General features: G+C 56.8%; 1 protein-coding gene across 3 annotated transcripts; it reads left to right on the forward strand.

Annotated features, from left to right (window-relative positions):
- Nucleotides 1-6437: 6437 nt before the first annotated feature.
- On the forward strand, nt 6438-20732 carry DBN1 (drebrin 1). 3 transcript variants are annotated; one of them, XM_027546843.1, is made up of 15 exons: nt 6461-6738; nt 11298-11353; nt 11942-12054; nt 12210-12284; nt 12366-12512; nt 12663-12740; nt 12975-13126; nt 13210-13273; nt 16588-16647; nt 16736-16859; nt 17596-17733; nt 18069-18239; nt 18594-19276; nt 19578-19680; nt 19850-20732. In XM_027546843.1, the coding sequence occupies exons 1-15, from the start codon at nt 6653-6655 to the stop codon at nt 19918-19920; spliced, it is 2121 nt and encodes a 706-aa protein (XP_027402644.1). In that variant the 5' UTR covers nt 6461-6652; the 3' UTR covers nt 19921-20732. The 3 variants fall into 3 exon arrangements, 2 of the variants coding, with proteins under 2 accessions (XP_027402646.1, XP_027402644.1); XM_027546845.1 differs by lacking the exon at nt 17596-17733 and having other exon boundaries at nt 6438-6738; XR_003511865.1 differs by lacking the exon at nt 17596-17733 and having other exon boundaries at nt 6460-6738; nt 18594-19680.
- The last annotated feature ends 7 nt before the right edge of the window (nt 20733-20739 follow it).

Here is a 20739-nt window from a genome sequence, read left to right on the forward strand (position 1 = left end):
CAGAGTGGCACTGCCCCTGAGCCACGAGCCAGGCCAGCAACCAGGCCTGAAGCTGGGCACACCATCCTGAGACTGGCTAGTGCTGAGCACCACGCTCCAGGGATGCCCCTGCAGAGCTCACCTCTGCCTGCTGCCTCCAAACCTGGAGGCTCTGGCGGTGGCCCCATCTTTCCCCCGGGCCTCTTGCATCCCATTGGTGCCCTCCACTACCCCAAGGGGACTGTCATTCCTTCTATTCCAGGCTTGAACTGGAGAGGGACTGAGGAGAGGCCCCAAACTAGACCAGGAGAACATGGTGCCCCCATAGCCACCTGTCCTCCAGGGCTGGCTGGCATGAGGAACTTTATAGCACATCTGAAGTTGTTGGCATTCTCAACAGGTACTTGGGCCTGTTCCCTTTAAGAGAAGAGCAGGGCCTCTATGTTGTGTCTTCTCAAGGACCCCTGGAGCAGGAGTGCAGGACTTTGCATGTCACTTTCATGATATCTTGCTGCTTTTGCTGCTGCTAAGTTGCTTCAGTCGTGTCTGACTCTGTGCGACCCCATAGACAGCAGCCCACCAGGCTACCCCGTCCCTGGGATTCTCCAGGCAAGAACACTGGAGTGGGTTGCCATTTCTTTCTCCAATGCATGAAAGTGAAAAGTGAAAGTGAAGTCGCTTAGTCGTGTCTGACTCTTCGTGACCCCCTGGACTGCAGCCTACCAGGCTCCTCCATCCATGGGATTTTCCAGGCAAGAGTACTGGAGTGGGGTGCCATCGCCTTCTCCGTCATGATATCTTACAGAGTCTAAAACAGTGCCTAGAACACAGTGGGTGCCCAATGAATGTTTGTTGAACAACTGAATGAGGTGCCTACAAGACATTTAGACAAATCCAGGAAGCAGCTGAAGATTCAAGTCTAGATACACCTTGGATTAAATTTGGGAGTGAGTTCAGGGCAGTCATCGCAGATATTCAACCATTATCACAGAGAGGGGCCCCGGCAGGTCACATGAGGAGCAAAGCGGGTAGGATGTGGTTTTCTTTCAACATAGACATTGCTGGCATATTCAGTGAAGAGTATCTCTCACTTCCACAAGGAAGTGTACTCTCTCCCTCTTCTCTTGAACCATGAAGACCTCCCAGTCCATCCTTGGTTTCCATGGATACAAGCCAGCAAGAGCACAGGGGCGGATGGTTAAGTGCTGGTCTGTGGGGAGCCTTCTGGGGGCAGCCGTGTGGGAATGCTGAACTGTGGCCAGACCTGCCAGTTTACCAACAACATCCAGAGATTGACACTTTTATGTGAAATTTAGTTTTTCAGTGCTGGCAACTAAGATAGATTTTTAAAAATCTTATTAAAAATATATATATATATACCGTGGGCCAAATCCAGTGTGACGATGGCCAGGGCCCCAGCCTAGAGAAGACATGAGAGATGGGGAAGCAGCAGCAACATCACAGGGCAGGGCAGAGAAAGCAGAAGGAGCCGCCAGAAGTGGAGGAGCACAGCCTCTGGAGGGAGGGAGTTTGGGGCAGGGAAGCCCGGGTGGGCAGGAGTGTTTCCAGAAGTGTCAGCCAGGCAGATAAGGCCGAGGAGTCCCCATGGCATTTTGCAACAAGGTGACGTTTGCCGGATCAGTTTTGCTGAGAGCTGGGGCCAGTGCCAGGTTTGGAGGAAGAAGGGGAGGGTGTAGAGAGTGAGTCGATGAGAGAGTGTGGACAGCTGTCTTAAAAGGCTTGCCTGTGGTGGGCCCTGAGAACCTTAAGCAGCTGTGGTCAGCTGAGCTGCCAGGAAGGGTGGAGGAGGCAGCTTGAAGGCTCCTGCCAGGGGGAGGTGGTTGAAGAATCTGGAGGGCAGATGTAAGGGGAGAGTAAAGGGAAGAGCAGAGAGCTGGGGACTGAATCTCAGGAAAGCAGAGCTTTTTAGATGGAAGTCAAAACGAGCATGGGGCACTTGCTCTGAACAGCTACCTCTCTGCTGGAACTAGAGAAATCACTTAGATGTCATTTAATCATTAAAACATGCTTAAAAGAGATGTCATTCAAGGCATGTTTCAGAGGAGGGACCTGAGGCTCAGAAAGGGAAAGTGACCTCTCCGGAGCTACCCAGCAGCCCAGGTCTAGTCCGAGCTTCCCAGATTAAAGGCGGAGCTGCTTCCCACTGCACCTCCCAGCTCCCCACCCCTCTCCAGCACAGAGCTGCAGGGATCACTGTGTTCTCAAGTTTCAGGTGCAAGGCTATACAGGTGGAGGCCAAGGGTACTGGGAAATGGCTTTGTACCAGTCACGGGAGGCCATTAGCGCCCTGGGAGTGTGCAGTCCCCCCAACCGAGGGGGCAGAGCCCTTGGCAGGGGGCTGAGTGGGCAACTGGAGAGACAGCAGGCCAGGGAGGGGCTTTTTCCAGTTCTGAGCGGCTTGCACTCATTTGAAATCAGCAGGGAGACAGGCGGTGGAGAATAGGGTATACAGGCAAGGACTGACGAGTCTCGATTCTGGTGCTGCTTCTCTGTGCTGGGCCCCACGTGGGCCTTGGAACACACACAAGGCACACAAGGTCCTGCTACAGGAAGGGAGCTGAGGGGAGGGACTAGGGGGCCTAGCCCCATGGAGCAGCCACGGAGGCTAGGATTCAGGCCTGAGTTGGCCTGAATCCAAAGCCAAACCTGAGACTGGGGGAAGAGTTCTTCCCCAGCTGGGAAAGTGGGGCAAGGTAGGGGGTTCCGGGGGCTTCTGGTGGGGCAAGAGGCAGCTTTCTGGGAACCTGCAGAGAACTCAGGAGGCTGGGACCAGCCCTGAATAGCCAAGGAAGGTCCCAGGACCAGGACCTGGGGGCACTAGAAGGTCAACTTTGTTTTCACCCTTGTCTCTTGCCACTGACAAAAATGACTATTACTTGGAGATGGGTCAACTAGGAAGGACTCTCAGCTGCAATTCAAACTAGTTTAAGAAAAAACAGGGATAATTTATCTCATTTAACTGAAAAGGTCAATGGCTTCAGACACAGCAGGATCCAGTACCCATGGACGTCAGGATGTTTTCAGGAGTCTGAGTCCCTGCCCTCCTCCTTTTCTCAGTTCTGGCTTTAGTCTCAAGCAGCTCATCCCATTATCAGCAAAAATGCCCCTCAGCCAGCGCTAGTCCCACATCCTGCCAGCTCAGCAGCCCACCAGAGACTCTTGATGGTTCCAGCAAAAAGTCCCAGGGCTGATACCCATTGGACTTAATGGGATCATGTGTCCACTTCTGAAGCAGCCACTGGTTCTGACCCACTGGCCTGAATCACATGCTGTTCTCTGGAGCCTGCATTGGAAAAATCAACTGGAAGGTAGGCAGGGATGGCTGACCATGGATGTCCACTGCGCTGGGCAGACATCTCGCTCTGCACACTCAGGATCCCTGCGCCCCAGACTCCTTCCCTTGGCCCCACAGCTGTAGCCTTAGGAACTACTTCTGACCAAATTCCAGGCCAGGCTAGCCCCTGGATGTATAAATAGGGGTGCTAGGAGGAGAAGCAGGGAGAGTGCGTGCTGTGCTGAAGGGATGCAGGACAGACAGGTTTCGGTAAGGACTTTGTCACTCTGTGCCTCACAGGGCGAGTCGCTGCCCCTCTTTGAGCCTTGGTTCTCCCATTTGTGAAATAGTAATGATAGCCAACATGTCAATAGCACCTACTATGTGCAGCTGCCGTTTTAAATGCTTTCAGATACTTTTTTCTTAAATCCTCAACAAACCCTATGATGTGGATACCATCATTATCATCCCCATTTTACAGCGAGACAAGAAAGGTCAAGCAGAACAGTCTAAACTCACACTGAAGCAAGGTCTGTGCAACTCAGGAGCAGAGCTAAGTGGTGAAAGTGGCTGGGCCCATGCCAGAGGCAAGATCTGAAAAGTGATGGGAGCATTGTAATGATTAGGGCAAAACTTCTGAAGGTATGCTTGGTAGGAATCTGCAGAGGCAGGGTGAGGGCAGAGAAGGCTCCAGATGCTGAAAAAGTCCTGAAACCTACATGTCAGTCTTGAAGCCTTATCTGAGAGGTGTGGGGGAGCACAGAGCAGGAAGATGGGCGTGGGAGGGTGGGGCTGCACGAAGGTGGGTGTGGGAGGGTAGGGCTGCAAGGAGGAAGGGGAAGGGGTTTTTGCTTTCTAAGCCTTCACTCTCACATTTTATCCTCACAACACGTTATCAAAGAGGAAATTTAGGGAAAGCATTTTACTCAAGGTCACACAGCAAATGACCAGCTTCGGGATGTGAATCCTCCTTCTTTCTTAGCTTTCCACTCTGGGGACTTGAGAAGCCATTGGACAAGCCTCCCAATGCTGGAGGGGGCAGCGGGAGCAGCTGGGAGAGGGGACAAGCTCAGGATCTTGGGGAGGGAGACTTGAAGGGTGATCAGTGCTGGGAGTGGCAGACATAAAAGCCTGGTGGGAGAGCTTCCAAGGAGGCACCCAGCACCCACCCACCATGGCTGAGCATGTGGGTTTCAGGGCTTTGCAGAGGAGGGAGTGATCATTAGTCACCCTGTTCCCACTGGTTGAGGAAACTGAGGACTACAACGGGGCCACTGAATTTGGCAATTTAGGGGTCCCTGGTGACCTCAGCCAGAGCAGTGCCAGAGACCATGCGGGAAGGAGGCAGAGTACAGGTAAATTATAGGATATGATGATGCGAAGGGGTGAAGGGTGGGCTCCAGGGAATATGAGCAGGGAACCTCGTTGCTCCTCTGAAAATAGAGAAAACTGGGCATGGGGCATATGGGGACTCTCTGTACTATCTTTGTAATTTTTCTGTGAATTTCAAGCTGTTCTAAAATTAAAAGTTTATTTAAAAATATAGATGGCAAAGAGGTAAGAGTGGGTGTGGCTAGAATTTGTAGGTGGCTGGGGGAGGCAGGAATTTGAGAAAGAGAGCCCGCAGGTGCAGGCAGGGCTTCTGTGTTTTGGATGTGAAACTGAGCAGGAGGCTGGCATGGGGGCTTTGGGATGGGGAAATGAAAGCTGGGAAAAGTCAAAGGAAGCAGGAAGGGGCTGAGGCCTGAGATCCCTCGACCTACCCTTCCCAGGCACCCTTCAGTCCCGCTGTGGAGTCTTCCTCTCTCCCTAGAATCCCACGGATTCTGCTGGGGACTTGCTCCAAGTAGGGGCCCTGGAGAAACTGACAGGACCAGGGGTCCAGGGGCATAGTGCTGAGAATTCCCTAGGCGGGGGCCTGTGGAATCTTTTGAGTTTTAAGGGGTTCTTCGTACTCTAAAGTGCTGGGATCCACTGCTGGAGATCAGTGTGCACACTTCTTTCCTCTTCTTGGTCCAGCTGGTTGGTTACCCAGCTCAGAATTTGGAGGCCCAGCCCCACCACCTCCCAGATTGGACCAGAAAAAGTCTGCTCAGGTTCTGCCACCGCCTCTGGGAAGACAGGGGTGGGAGGTTTTGCAGGTGGTGATCAAGGCTTCTGAGAGCTGCAGAGGGTTTCAGGAGCTCAGCTTAGACAGGAGCAGAGTTGCTCCAGGAGGCCCTGGCAGTGGTACCACTTCCCTGCAAGAGACTCCTCTGAGGCCCCAGTGTTTTCTGGGTTCAGAGCTTTGGGAACTAAAGGTGCCAGGGGACTGGCCCCAGAGCGTCCTTGGAGAAGTCCTGCCCTGGGAGTCTGGGGTTAGATGCTGCTTCCGGAACTCTACTTGGGATTCCTCTGGGAGACCTGAGGCTTGGGAGAGAAGGCAAAGGATTTCCTAGGCTGGCCTCACTTAAGAGGGCTCAGGGGGCAGCTGGTGGGGGAGGGGTGCTCAGTATACAGTGGGGCGGAGATGAGTTAGAGGTTGGGAATGTCGGAGTAGGAAGCCGAGAGTGATCTAGGAGGCAGGGGTGGAGGGGTGTGGTTGAAACAAAGATCAGAATAAGACCAGCACAGGCTGGAATAAGGAAGGTGCAGCTAGGGATGGGGTCTGACGAATGGCTAGGGGTTTGCGCCAAGCGTACGGTTGGGAGTGGGGCTGCTGCTGGGAGGAGAAAGAAATGAGGATGGAAAAAAAAAGAAATGAGGATGGGCTACAGATGGGCCAGGGGTTGGGGATGGAGGTTGGGATGGACCAGGGATGGGGGTGAGGCTGGGGTGGAGGGAGATCAATGAAGGACAGAGTGGGGCTGGGCCGGATTGGAATGGAATGGATTTTCGATTGGGACAGGGAGTTGGAAAGAAGAGGGCTGAAGTTGGGCCTGGATAGGGCTTGGTGAGGTGGGGATGGGGAGAGGGGGATCAAGGCGGGGGGCGGGAACGGAGGTCCTAAGGTTTGTGGCTGGGGACCCCACAGGGGAGAACTGGGACGTGGGAAGAACGGCCCCCGGGTGCCGAGTGGTAGACCCGCCTGGGCGCGGCGCGCAGGGGCTGGGGGCGAGGGCGTGAGGGCGCCCCGGGGCAGGCCGGGAAGGGGGGCGGGCCTCCCCCTGGGCCGGGCCGGGGCGGCGCTAGGACCGAGCGCGCGGAGGGAGCGAGCCGGGCGGAGCCAGCGCCCCCCGCCCCCCGCCGGCCGGCTCCCCTCCCCCGGCCGCTGGCTCGCTCGGCTCGCAACGCTGCAGAGGCTCCGAGGCGGCGGCGCGGCGACTCGGTCTTTCCCTCCCTCCTTCTCCGTCCGTCCGTCCGTGCGTCTGTCCGTTCGGCCTCGGTCCGGCCCGCAGCATGGCCGGCGTGAGCTTCAGTGGCCACCGCCTGGAGCTGCTGGCGGCGTACGAAGAAGTGATTCGGGAGGAGAGCGCGGCCGACTGGTGAGCCCCCCGCCCCCGCCTCTCAGCCCCTTTGTCCCCGCGCCGCCGCCGCCGCCGCCGCGCCTTTGTTTCCACCCGGCCCCGCCGCCCCGTAGCCGGGAGGGAGGAGGAGACCCCGAAATGCTGCAGCGGCCCGGGAGGGCCAGGGAGGAGCTGCCTTTGTGCGCGCCGGGGGAGGGGCCGGGCCGGGCCAGGCGGGGCACCCGCGGTCCCCGAGCACCCGGAGGCGGCCCCAGCCGCGCGGTGGGAACGCTGGTGGCTGGACGCAGGCTTGAGAGACGCAGGGTCCAGATGTGTGGCCTGGGGCTTCCTGGCCTTGCAGAACTGCTCCTCCACCCCCTCCTCTTCGCCTTGGGCCCCGCCGGGGGACAGGTGTGCACCGGGAGGCCAAGGGCACCTTCGACACCTTCGAGCGGGCGGGGACCGAACCGGCAGAGCCAGAGCTGTCTACCCGGCCCAGCCCAGCCGGCCACCGCACAAAGGAAAAGCTAGGGCGGGGGAGGAGCGGAGCGGAGCGGGCTGGGGGCCGGGGCGCCCCGCCCACCGGGGGGCCTCTTGGAGTTGGGGTGTGATGGAAAGACGTTCACTGCCACACGGCCACCGCCGCCAAGTGCCTCCTGTTCCCCTCGGGGGTCGAGGAGGCAGGGCTAAGTCTTCTCCCCAAGGCGAAGAGGGTTGCAGGGACTAGGCACCCAGGCTGGGACGTGCCAGAGGAACTGAACTGCCTGCCTAGAGTGCCAAGTGGGGTCCCTGGGAGGGATCCCCCAGGCGGACCATTGTGGAAAGAGTGGAGGGAGTTTTCTGAGAAGAATGAGGTGGGGGAGGAGATCCACGGAGCCCCTGGCCTGGTGGCCCAGTGGCAAGGGGCTCTCAGCTACTGCGGGGTTGGAGGAGCTGGGCTGCCCTCTCTCCCCTCCCCAGCTGTTGTCTCCCCCTAGGTGGTGGGTGGGGACGGACCACCTGCTCTGGGGCTGGAGTCCCCAGAGTGGCGGAAAAGCCAAGGGGTTCCACACTGCCCCATTCAGGAACCATCATCTCCCCGGAATACTCTTCTCCTGGGGCAAGTGCCCATTCTCTTCCCTAGGCCTTTTCTCCCCTTGGCAAGCAGGAAACACAAAGTGAAGGAAGATCTGAGGGACCACACTTGGGCTGGCCTCACCCTCATGCTGGGAAGACACTGACCTGGGGGCTGGAGGAGGGGACAAGATGGCCAGGCATCCATGCCACAGTACTGCAGCACTGGCGGGCGGCCAGGCCTGGAGGGATGGACGAGGGAGACAAGCAAGCTCTCGTGTCCTGCGGGTCAGTCACAGGCGAGGCCAAGATGGGCTAAGCAGGCAGGCAGCCCACCCTCTGTCCCAGCCCTGTCCCAGGGGGGCTGAGATCATGGGATGAGTTGAGGGCAAGTGGCTGGCTTGGCCTGGTGGAGGAGCTGGCCTTGGGATCTGGGCCGTGCCTGGAGAGAGGCACAACCCACCTCAGAATGCTCTTCAGTCTGGGGTTGCTGCCTATCACCACCCCATTTCCCCCCACCTTCCAAAAAGCAGAGCTCCCACAACCACTGCTGGCCCGCATCCTGCTCAGCGGAGGCCTGGGCTCCCACCACCCAGCAGCATCCATGTGGCTCAAGCGAGTTATTATTCATCACTGGCGTGCATCACCCCCCACCCCCCGCCCCGATCTGGGTTGTGTGTGGGACACTCACAGATGTACACACGCACCCTCGCACATACACACATTTGCTCACTCCCAAGGGCCCAGATAAACATTTGGTAGAAAGAATGTGAGAATCATCAAGGACATGAGGGCCCCTAGCACCCAGCACAGAGCCAGGGTACAGTGGGGTCTCCAGACTCAGGAGCAGACCCTGCACTGAGGCTGGAGGAGGGTGTCTTGGATAAAATCACCATCTGGGCAAAGGGGGCTTGGCACTGCCCTTCTCTGAGTAGGGAGTAAGGGTCGGGGAGGTCACACCCAGGTGACTTACTCTGGAATAGACTGCTGCCTGATGCTGGGAGCAGGGGACCATGGAAGTCAGATTGTGTAGTGAGAAGAACTGGTGTTACCCTGGACGTGACCTGACTCACTGTATCACCACACGAGTCCCTGCTCCTGTTGACAAGCAGGAGAGGGAGTTGGGCTCAACCATACCCCGATGCTCAAGGCCCTTCCAGTTCTAATATCCTGAGAGTGTAATTGTCCTGAGGAATCCACCTGCCCTGCAGCCCCCATCCTCAGCTCAACCCAGAATCTTCCTGGATCTGCTACATTCCATCTCCCACTCACCCCAGTCTACTTTCTCTGGCTGAGATGGTTGCTAGATGGCAAATACCAACTAGAGCTGCTCTGTGCTGTCTTGAAAGTCTGAGTTAAGTGTCCCATCTTCATGAAGCTTACGGTTTGGAACGGTGTCTATCTCCAGGGGTTGGAGGTGTAGAGTCCTGCCCCCCACCCCCTTTCGGTTTCATCAGCTCCAACCCCCCCAAAGTTCAGGTCACCTCAAATGAGTTTGAGAAGCACAGATCTAGTGAGATCCCAGGCAGCTTTAGGTGCCTCTTCCCATCCTTGCTGGGGTGTGGTAAGCATCCTGGGGAGGGAGGTGCAGTGCAGGGCAAGGCTTCCTGGGGAGCTGGCATTGGGTCCCTGAGGGATTTCAGTCAAGGGTGGGCATGGGATGGAGAAGCAGGTCTGGCCTTCCTGTGAAGGGAGACTCATGCAAAGGCTCCAGGGTGGGAAATGCCCAGAACTGTGCTGGACATCAGGGACCCATCGAGTGTGATCCAAGTGTATGGTATGGATATGGAGGTCTGGCTGGAAAGGCAGGTGGGGTGGAGCTCAGGGATGAAGGCCTGCTGAAATCTTTGAACTTAGCTATGGTTTTCACCAGGTAAGGGCCAGGGCTGCAGCACAGAAAGGTGACTGAAGGTGGGTAGACAAGGAGTAAAGAATGGAAGGGGTGTTCTTGGGAAGAGCCACAGAGAGCCTGGGAGAGTCTGACAAGTCAGGCCGGGGAAGTGTGACTTGATGGCTAGTGCAGTGTCTGGGAACGAGTCGTGGAGTCCTGCCTCAGTTTCCCAGCTGCGGGATGCAAAGGGGCAGATCCTCCTTCTCTGAGGGCCTTTTGTTCGCAGTGGCAGCTTAGGGCAGCCAGACAGGTGGTGGGACAGCTGTGTGGAGAAGGCAGCTGCCAGGGTTGGGGCCCAGGCAACAGTTGGATGGGGAGTTTCTGGCCCCACAGCCCACCTGTGTCCCTTTTAAGAGGGAAGAGATCCTGAGAAGCTGGGAGGGGCTGGGGCCCATTTGGCAGTGACTTGTGCTGACCTCATGGGGCTGGGCCTGGACCAGGCGCTCCTTCCGCCCTCCTCCACCTCCCACCTCCCTCCCCCTCTCTTCTCTCCTCCCTCTTTCCTTCCCACCCCTTTCCCTCCCCGCGCCTTCATTTTCTCTCCATCCCTTCACGTCCCTCCCTTCCCTTGTCTTCCGTTTTTGCCTGTCTCCTAGCTCTTCTCTTCTGCATCTTGCTGGTCTCCTCCCCCCCCTCCTCCTAGCACCCTGCCTTGGCAGTCAGGGAAAGGGAGCTTGAGGGAGGGGCTGAGCCTCCTTGCCCCTCCGGCCTTTCTTCTTGGCCCCAAGCCGGTCTTCCTCCAAGTGAGTCCTCGGAAGGAGACATTTCTCTCTTCCCTTGTGTAAAATGGATGTTGAGCCACTCCTACCTGTGGAGAAAAAGCTAGGGAGGAGGAAGGCTGCTGGGTCAGCTCTCTGCCGGAGCTGAGAGGGAAGGAAAGGCCAGCAGTCCCCGGAGACCAGAACCTCAGCTAGGGCAGAGGCAGCCTAGGGCTGGAAGGCCAAAAAAGCGCCGCCGCCCAAAGGCCAGAGTCCAGGCTAGAGTGGCCATGGTGACCTCATCCCCATTTCAGAGAGTCTGAGATTGAGGATGAGGGTGTGTCCCTGGGGTCCTTTGTGTTCCGGAGAATGCAGCTGGGTGGGCCAGTCGCGTGCCAATTGCTGGGTTGCCGTGGTTACCAGGGGGATGCCCAGAGCTGAACAGCACCAGGTTCTCTCTCCCCGCCCCTCCCCCTTGCTGTGGGGGGAGGGGCAGTGGGTACCGAGGCACGCGCCAGGTAGGTTCCTGGCAACCACCAATGGGGGATGAGGAGCTGTAGCCAGGGAACGGTAACCAAGGAACCCAAGGAACCCGTCGCCTTGGAATCTCCATCTCACACCACTGGCTGGGTTGCAGGCTGCTAGGGCCAGGGCTCCGAGGACGCAACACACTGACTTACTGGAAGCTAGCCACTGGCCAGCAATTCCTTCCCCATTGCCTGCTTTCCACCTGATCCAAGCCTCCCTCCATCAAGTCCCAAACTGTCCCCCACTGAGTTCCAGCCTGAAATGGTGCTTAGCTCTGTTGTCATGGTGATAAGGCTTAAGTGCTAGGCTGGAATCCCCCCTCCTGTCCTGCCCCTTCTGTGTCCCTCCTACCCCCCCAGAGCCATCTCCACCCAAAATTGGCTGCCTGGGCCCTGACAGTTCTCCGAGCCACCCCTCCCTCTCCCCAGGGCTCTGTACACTTATGAGGATGGCTCAGATGACCTCAAGCTTGCAGCATCAGGAGGTAAGAATTCCAGCCATTCCTTTGTCTTCCTCCCGCCCCCTCCTCCGGTTGGGTTGTTTTCTTCCCCATCCGTCTGGCTCCAGGCCACTTCGATGCTTGCTTGCCTGCGTCCAGCAGACCATTATTTGTCTGGCAAGTGTCCTTCCTCCGATCATCCCTAAGATCCCTAGGGTGGGGAGGGAGGGAGACTGGTTTCCTGTTTGATTATGAAAAGACAAAGCCTCAGAGAAGGAGTGTGACTTCCCCAAAGTCACACAGCTAGGTGGGAAGGGGCCTGACAGGGATGGCCTGGATCACCCCACTTTATTCAGAGCCTAAAAAGGTTTTAATTTACCTCAGTGGGTGCTAGCACCGCGTGAGACTTGATGTGTGAAGAACACATCCTAAGCTCTCCAAGGTCCTGGGGAATTAAAAGGCAAAACTCGCACCTGCCTGCTGCCTCTTTCACACCAGCACAGAACTCTGGGGCTTGTAGATCTCTCGAGGTGTCTGCAGAGCCCACGAGAGGAGTGCTTGCTTTGGATTCCAGGCCCTTTGTGGGGGAGGGGTTCAGGAGACTGGGCCTGACAACCCTCCTGATTCCCCCAGATGGCGGCTTGCAGGAGCTCTCCGGCCACTTTGAGAACCAGAGGGTGATGTATGGCTTCTGCAGTGTCAAGGACTCCCAGGCTGCTCTGCCAAAATACGTGCTCATCAACTGGGTATGCACTGGTGGGCTGGGGAGGGGAGCTGAGGGCCCCAGAACGGTTCTACTTCATCCCACTCCACTAACTGATGCTGCGGGAAGAGAGCTCCAGGCCTCAGCCTGCCCCTAACTCTTGTCCTTTCCCTGTTCCCCTTTGCTGCGACTTTGCAGGTTGGTGAGGATGTACCTGATGCCCGCAAATGTGCTTGTGCCAGCCACGTGGCTAAGGTGGCCGAGTTCTTCCAGGTGTGTGTGGGGTCAGGGCTTGCGGGGATTGGCGACAGGCGCGGGGACTGGCTGCCTGAACCTGCCTTCTTCCTGCGGCAGGGCGTTGACGTGATCGTGAATGCCAGTAGCGTGGAAGACATCGACGCGGGCGCCATCGGGCAGCGGCTCTCTAATGGGCTGGCGCGGCTCTCCAGCCCTGTGCTGCACCGACTACGGCTCCGTGAGGACGAGAATGCCGAGCCGGTGGTCAGTGTGCGCCCCTGGTGGGCTGGCCCTGCCTGGTGCTCCACTGGCCAGTCCCCTCTCGGTCCTCACTGTTTTGTGGGGGTGCAGAGGGGTGCTCCCGAGCACTTGGCCTGTGGGCTGCACTCACACCGGGCCCCTTGAACTCTGCAGGGCACCACCTATCAGAAGACTGATGCGGCTGTGGAGATGAAGCGGATTAACCGCGAGCAGTTCTGGGAGCAGGCCAAGGTGCAGACCCCGACCCTGGCCTGCTGGCTGGGCGGCTCCTCCCTGTCTTGACCCCACGGGGCTGCTCTGGCTCCTCTCCTAAAGTCCCTCCCTTCAACAGCAGGGCCCGTCCCATGTGCTTCCCACACTGAAAGCCCCTGAATTCACAGAAGCCTGGGTCAGGGATGAGGGTGGAGTGGGGTGGGGTGGGCCACAAGCTCAGGGCCTGCACTGCCTTGGCACGAGGGGCTGTAGAAGGAGGAAGAACTGAGGAAAGAGGAGGAGCGGAAGAAGGCCCTGGATGAGAGACTCAGATTTGAGCAAGAGCGGATGGAGCAGGAGCGGCAGGAGCAGGAGGAGCGGGAGCGCCGATATCGGGAGCGCGAGCAGCAGATTGAGGAACACAGGTGTGCCCCCTGCTCCACCCCCACCTTGGGCCGCGGCCCTACGGCGGCCAGTCCTAAGGGTTCGCCTGCACCTTTCATTCCAGGAGGAAACAACAGACTTTAGAGGCTGAGGAGGCCAAGAGGCGGTTGAAGGAGCAATCTATCTTTGTAAGTTCTTAGCCCACGGTTTCTCTTTCCTGGTCTGGGAAGTGGGGATGGTCCCTGAATTACTGGGCCCCTTGGGGGATAGTCAGAGTCTTGGGGACAGTGCTGGGCATTCAGGGTACCCCTGCATCAGCATGGGATGTCCTGCCATGTCGGGCCTGACCCCTGATCATGTGGGGTTCTGTCCCCTGGCTGTGGGAAGAGACCTCTTTGGAGAAGTTTAGACTGAAAGAGAAAATCTACGTTGACCCAAACCCTCACTGACCAGGCTTCTCTTGCCCACTTCCAGCAGGACTTGAGGGGCTCAAGGTAGATTAGCCATGCTTCCTGTATTTAATGGGACTTGAGGCCTGGTCCCCATTGTAGTAATGCTGTAGAGCCACTGAAAGAATCTGGGCTGATGCTCTGAACATCTGTATACACGTATGTGTAGTGTCTCCTTTAGGGCAGGCACTTATTCCAGGGGTACTTGGCTGAACTTCCAAACATTGGGATGGCCCTAGGATCATCGTGGATTGACCCTTTCACAACCACAGTGGAGACAGATCTTCACGCTTTGAATTGAATTTTAACATTTGAGAAATAGCGAAGATCATTCAGTGCTGAGCGTGGTACAGTTTGGGACAGGAAGTAGGCAGTAGTTGTCTGGACTGAGACTGTGGTGGGTAGCTGTTGGGCCGTGGGGACTCAAGCAGACTCCAAGGTCACACCCACAGGAGGCTGGAGGGAGGTGGGAGGACAGTCCTGCAGCACTGGCATTAATGGCTGTCATAGATCATTCCACTCACATAGCCCCTAGAGGGTGGAAAGAATGTGTGGGTAGTAAGCTCCAAAGTCATTCATTCAACAAACCCTTGCCACCTGCCACGTGCTGGTGTTGGAAATATGGTGGAGAGCAAGATGAGCAAGGCCCTTTTACAATTAACTGATGAATTAACTGCAGCAAAAGGTACATAACATAAAAGGTACCATCTTTACCATTTTTAAATGTATCGTTCCAGGGCGTTAAGTGTATTTATTTTGTACAGCTGTCACCACTGTTTATCTGCAGAATTTTCTTCATCTTCCCATACTGAACCTCGTATCCATTAAACACTAACTGCCCATTGTCACCTTTCTCAGCCCCTGGCACCTGCTTTCTGTGTCTGTGATGTGACTACGTACCTCGTATGAGGGGACCATTTATGACTGGCTTATTTCACTTAGCATAGCATCTTCAGGCTTCATCTCTGTGTCAGAATGTCTTTCCTTTTGAAAACTATTAGTATTCCGTAGTGTATGTATACCAGATTTTGTTTATCCATTCAGAGCAAGGTCTTTTGGAAAAAAAAACTTCCGGAAAATTTCACATACACGTGCACACAAAAGTAGAAACAATAGTTTAGTGAGCCTTTGACTTGATCACTTATCTTCACCAATTACCAATGTTTCAGGCAAAGATTTACAGTGTTACACCATTATTTTATAGTCTCATCTGGCCCTTCAAGTATGGCTCATGTGACAATGACAGTTGGTATTTTAACAGGTCACTGTGGTGACCCTGCAGCTTCAGGTCCCCTGAGGAAGGTCTCACACAAGAAACTTTGGAATTTACAACCGTAAAATGCTTTCTTTTGACTTGAGGTACTCCGCTTTCTCCCTTCTGATAAGAATTGCCTTCCTTATGTGAGTTCCCTTTTTGCCTGGGATACTAGGAGTTCATTTATCTGAAGATGCTGAAGCACAGCAGCCCCGTTGACCTTTCCGGTTACTGTGTTGGTGTCTCTCTGACCCCCAGCTCTGCTTTGTTTCCGTGCTTCTCACATTGTTGGTAGTTAAGGTTTTTGTGGTAAGCTGCCTCTGGTCCTTTTTTTGAATGAGGCAGAGGAACCTCATCCTGTGGCACTAGGCAGGGGTGGCATAGCAGCAGAGGCTGGTGGGATGTATGTTTTGAGGGAAGGCAAAGAGCTTGACTGGAGTCCCTTGGAAATTTGGGAGGAGAGAGTGAGGTCAGAGGAGGAGTTTAGACTTCATTCTGGGAGACAAGAAGTGGTGGTTAGGGTGACAACCCTCTTGAGGCTTTTGGTGTGGTTAGGTCAACTGAGGAAACAAATACCACTGAACGTCAGGCTGACCACTCACACACATAAGTTCTCAGAGGGTGGGGAGATGATCCAGAAACAGGAAATTATGACACAGTGTAATCAGTATATGGCTGGAACACCTCATGGGGGCCCAGGGAAGGAAATGACCTGAATGGGCCAAGGGCCCCTTCCCCAGGAGGCTGTGCCAAAGCTGAGGCCGGAAGCAGGAAGAGCTGGACCCAGGGTGGGGGTCAGGCACGTGGGGAGAGAGATTCATTTCCTCTGCCAAGGCACAGAGTTGGGAAGTTGTACGCCTGTTACAGGACCTACAGCTCCATTGTGCTGAGGACTTGATGTCTGCATTTCACAGGGTGTGCGCGAGTCAGGGCAGGAGGGGAGTGTTGGGAGAGATGATGGGCTGGATCAGGCAGGGAGAAGGGAGGCCCAACCAAGGACCCCCACACCTATCTTTACTCCTGGGGCTGTAGCCCCAAAACAGCAAGTGAAGGGTAGCAGGGAGTGGTGGGGACTGTGGCAAACTGAGGCTGCTGCACTGCAATTCTAGTTGAAAGCTGCTTTGGGGCACACAGGCCTGTGTTGCCAGGGCTGCTGGCATTTTCAAAAGAAGCTGAACACCCTGATTTCAGTAAGAAACTTGGTTTTTGAGTGAGTGAGTGAGTAACAGTTACTCAGTCGTGTCCGACTGTTGGCTTCCCCGCGGACTGAAGCCGGCCAGGCTCCTTTGTTCGTGAAATTCTCCAGGCCAGACTCCTGGAGGGGGTTGCCATTTCCTTCTCCAGGGGATCTTCCCGACCTAGGGATTGAACAGAGGTCTCCTGCATTGCAGGCAGATTCATGATTTTTAAGTGATGGCAATTAATTAATGTTTTGGAAAGATCCTTTCAGAGTCTATAGAGAAAGAAATAGAGGGAAAGAGCAAGGAGGCAGGGGACTAGTGAAGCCTCAGTCATGATACCAAGATTCAGGCTGCATGGATGGGGCTGTGGTTGGCCAGACACTGGGTTAAGAGGTTCGAGAAAAGTTAGCTACAAAGCTGGGAGTGTTCCTGGATGGCCCTGGGTGCCCAGGGGCCTGACTAGACTGGAGATGAGGCAGCTGAGGACCTTGCAGATAGAAGGTGCTGTGGGACTGGGTCATGAAAGTGGTTTCTGGTAGTGAAAGAAGTGGGCTGTAAGAAAGCCCAGAGCTCCTGTGGGGGTGGGGTGCTCAGAACACCATCCCTTTGGTTTCCAGGGTGACCAGCGGGATGAGGAGGAAGAGACCCAGATGAAGAAGTCAGAATCAGAGGTAGAGGTGAGCACTGTGGGGGCACCAGGCATCTGAGTTTGGCCCGGCTGCCTCAATCAGGTCCCGCCTGGCCTGACTATCCGTGTGCCCCCAGGAGGCAGCAGCCATTATTGCCCAGCGACCTGATAATCCACGGGAGTTCTTTAAGCAGCAGGAAAGAGTCGCATCGGCCTCTGCAGGCAGCTGCGATGTGCCCTCACCCTTCAACCACCGACCAGGTAGTCCCAGCTCCCACACCCTTACCCAACCCCTATTCCTCAGGTTTTGGTCTTGAGCCTCTTTGGGACCTTCCTTGCCCAAGGACCCCCTGGAGAAGCCAAGGCCGAGCATCACATGTGCTTCCACCCACCGCCTCCAGGTGGCAGGGCTGAGAAGGGCTCCAGCAGGGCCTGGTCTGAGCAATGGGTGGTACTAGAGGCCATCTGGGGCTGAGGGATCCCCCTGGCTGCAGTGAGTGGCCCTGCTGGGATTGAACTTGTCTTATCTGAAGAACTGTAGGTGCATGGGGAGTGGGGCCTCATCCTGTCCTGAGATTGAGCAGCCTGGAGCTGTACTCCGGGTTCCCTGTCTGGGTTCTCCCTGTGTGGCTTCCACTACTCCTTGAAGCACCTTTCTGCTCCCTGTCTGCTGGCCTGCTTGCCCCTTCCGTGTGCTTGGCTCAAGTGCTAGGGCTCTAGGGGTGGGACAGGCTGTTCCTGGGCATGCGCTGCCCAGATGCTGGGAGGCTGGCCACATCATGATGTGTCAGGCTTTTTGCTATGTGTGGCTGGTGCTGGTGGCAGTGGTCTGATGGCTTGAGGCTCTGGTCCAGCTTGGCTGAATGTGCACCCTGGCTGAAGGCAGCTTGGACAACCAGGGCTGGCCTGTGGGTGGGTGAGGCCTCAGGATGGGGGTGGGGGAGACTGACCCTCTCTTGTCCTCTGTCTCTCTCTCTCTGTCTGTCTCTCTTGGCAGGTCGTCCGTACTGCCCTTTCATAAAGGCATCGGACAGTGGGCCTTCCTCCTCCTCCTCTTCCTCTTCCTCCCCTCCACGGACTCCCTTTCCCTATATCACCTGTCACCGCACCCCAAACCTCTCTTCCTCCCTCCCATGTAGGTAGCAGTCCCAGGCCTCTGCGGGAGGGGGTAAGGAGGGCCCCGCTTCCCAGCAGCCCCCTTGCCTCTCCCCCTGATCGCTGATCTCTGGTGTTTATCCCCAGAGCAGGTACTGCCTGCTTCTTTCCCCTGGCCCTGAAGGGGTACTGGCCCTCCGGGGGCCTGGCTTGCAGGGTCTGGAGCTGTGGTCTAGCCCCTGGGGGGCCTGGGGAGCTCCCAGCCCCCACCCAGCCTCGAGAAAGGAGGGGCTGGCCAGGCCCCAAGTTGGACAGTCCTATTTCTAGCTGGCTCCTTGGCCCTCACTGATCAGCCTGGGGTTTTCTGTCCTACAGGCAGCCACCTGGACAGCCACCGGAGGATGATACCTACCCCTCTCCCTGCCCGGAGCCCCTCTGACTCCAGCACGGCCTCCACCCCTGTTGCTGAGCAGATTGAGCGGGCCCTGGATGAGGTCACGTCCTCACAGCCTCCACCACTGCCGCCGCCACCCCCAGCAGCCCAAGGTATGTGAGGGGGCCCTAGCCCCTGGACTGGGAACTCCAAGTGGCTGCTCTATGGCCCTGAAAGTGGCTGGGGCAGGGACGAGCCCTGGTCAGACCTGCCTTCTCTGGACCTCAGGGTCTCCCTGGAGTGGGGACTGGGCCTTCCTCCCAGGGCTGCTGAGCAGTTTAAAGACTGCGGGTAAAGGGGCAGCAGGGGCCAGTGGGCGTTAGAAGGCACTCTTCATGGAAGTCTTAGTGGAGTTCTTCTTTCCTGAGCTCTTCAGTGGGTAAGCAGGGTACTCTCTTGTGGCTGCCCAGGGCCCGCATCCTTTCCTGGGAGCTGATCACACGTCTCCTCTGTCTTTGTTTCAACAGAGACCCAGGAGCCCAGCCTCAGCCTGGATAGTGAAGAGACCAGCAAGGAAGCCAGAGCAGCAGCCCCTCAGGCCAGGGCTGGCCCCCTGGAGGAGTCCCCTCAGGCCTCGGAGCCTCCCGAGGGCCAAGGCAGCCCCATGGAGGAGGACTTGATGTTCGTGGCATCTACAGAGCAGGCAGACCTGGCTGCCTCTCTAGAGCCTGCCATGGCTGGAGCCTCTGCAGCCGACAGCCCAGTAGCTGATGCCATTGAAACCGACACTGCCGTGGCTGACACTGCTGTAGCTAACACCGTCACCCCTGCCGCTGCCAGCCTCATTGACCTTTGGCCAGGCAATGGGGAAGGGGCCTCTGCACCCCAGGCTGAGCCTCGGGCCCCCACACCACCTTCAGGTGCCGAAGTCATGCTGGCGGAGGTGCCCCTGCTGGATGAGGTGGCTCAGGAGCCACTGCTGCCAGCAGGAGAAGGCAGTGCCAATCTTCTCAGTTTTGATGAGCTGCCTGAGCCGCCAGCCACCTTCTGTGACCCAGGGGAGGAAGTAGGAGGGGAGCCCCTGGCTGCCCCCCAGGCTCCAACTCTGCCCTCAGCTCTAGAAGAGCTAGATCAGAAGCTGGAGCCAGAGCTGGAACCAGAGCCCCACCTGCTGACCAATGGCGAGACCACCCAGAAGGAGGGGACCCAGGTGGGGCTGAGGCTACCTGATGGGAGGGAAAGTAGTCAGGGCTGGAGCAGAGGGCTGACCCTTGGTTCCTCAGGCTTGCAGCAGTACCCTGCCCCCTTTCTCTGTGACCCACATTGTTGGGGGAAGCTATTTCATTTCCCCTCCATGGGCCAGCTCTGCTTTTATTCCCAGGGTAGGCATCTGTGTTTCCCTGGCAACCACTGATGGACTCACTAGTTGCTGGGGAAACGAGCTCAGGCCTGGTAGGTCAGCCCTAGTCCTGCTGGGTGGGGCCCAGTGACTTGGAGCTTTTCTCCTGCAGGCCAGTGAGGGGTACTTCAGCCAATCACAGGAGGAGGAGTTTGTCCAATCAGAAGAGCTATGTGCAAAGGCTCCGCCTCCTGTGTTCTACAACAAGCCTCCAGGTAGTGCTGGGATGGATGATGGAGAGGAATTTGGGTGGGGGTGCTGCGTTCAAGTGTGGCCAGGCAGCCCTTCCGCCATACACAGCTGGGACAGCTCGCTGGGTTTGGGATGGACACAGACATGGATCTGCTGAGCCATCCTAACTCCCTTCCCTTCCCCACATCATAGAAATCGACATCACCTGCTGGGATGCAGACCCAGTACCGGAAGAGGAGGAGGGCTTCGAGGGTGGTGACTAGCAGTGGTGCCTGCCCTTAGGCTGCCCTCGCCAGGGCCGCCCACCTGCCCCGTCTCTGGCCAGATGGTCCACAGTGCCTGCACTCGCAGCAGCTCCGCCTGGCACCTACTCTGGATTCTGGCCCTGGCTGGGGACTTGGCCGCATCCCTACCCACAGGGCCCTACTTTTACAGCTTTTCTCTCTTTTTTTTTTTAAAGTTGATAGGAGACTTGTACAGTTGACTGGTTTTCCTCCCGTTGGTAGTTGAGACGCTGTTGCAAATTCCACCCCCTTACCACCCGGTCCAGATTGTAGCTCTTAGTCCTCCCTGCTCACTCACCTGGCCGGGGTGGAGGCCTCACCTTGCTTGGGGCCTGGCGTGGGGGGGAAGTTTTGGTGGGAAAATGTTCCCCCCACCTCTTTTCCTAGTTTTCTGTTTCTTGGAAAAAATATCACTTTGTATTCTCTGTCCAGGGCTTCAGATATTTTGCACGAATTTTAAAACATGGCAATAAATGGCTCGTGGGCTCTGGCTCCCTGGGACACCCCTCCCTACCCTTCTCTTGACCCTTCCCCACCTGGCCCAAAGGAAGAGAAGCAGGCCTAGCTGGGGCCTCTCAGCTTCCCAGCCCTTTCCTGCCCCCTCCTGCTGGGCAGGTCCCAGGCTGGAGGCCCTAGGCGTGATTCAGGTCAGGGCTATGGGTGGCCCCTCTCCATCTCCTCCCTCTTTGCTTGGGTTCCTTTTTCACGTTCAGTAACTGTTTTTTGGAAAGCACAAACTTCTGTAACAGGTCGTGCTCATGTCTGTTAATAAAGAAATCCAGATCCCTTCAGGCCTGC

This window comes from Bos indicus x Bos taurus, chromosome 7 (assembly GCF_003369695.1).
Source record: "Bos indicus x Bos taurus breed Angus x Brahman F1 hybrid chromosome 7, Bos_hybrid_MaternalHap_v2.0, whole genome shotgun sequence".
Classification (NCBI taxonomy): Eukaryota; Metazoa; Chordata; class Mammalia; order Artiodactyla; family Bovidae; genus Bos; species Bos indicus x Bos taurus.

Coding starts and splice junctions, on each gene's coding strand:
- DBN1 (XM_027546843.1), top strand. CDS start 6,653: ATGGCCGGCGTGAGCTTCAGTGGCCACCGCCTGGAGCTGCTGGCGGCG. Junction 12,513..12,662: donor ACGAGAATGCCGAGCCGGTG/GTCAGTGTGCGC, acceptor TGAACTCTGCAG/GGCACCACCTATCAGAAGAC. Junction 17,734..18,068: donor CCTCTCTTCCTCCCTCCCAT/GTAGGTAGCAGT, acceptor TCTGTCCTACAG/GCAGCCACCTGGACAGCCAC.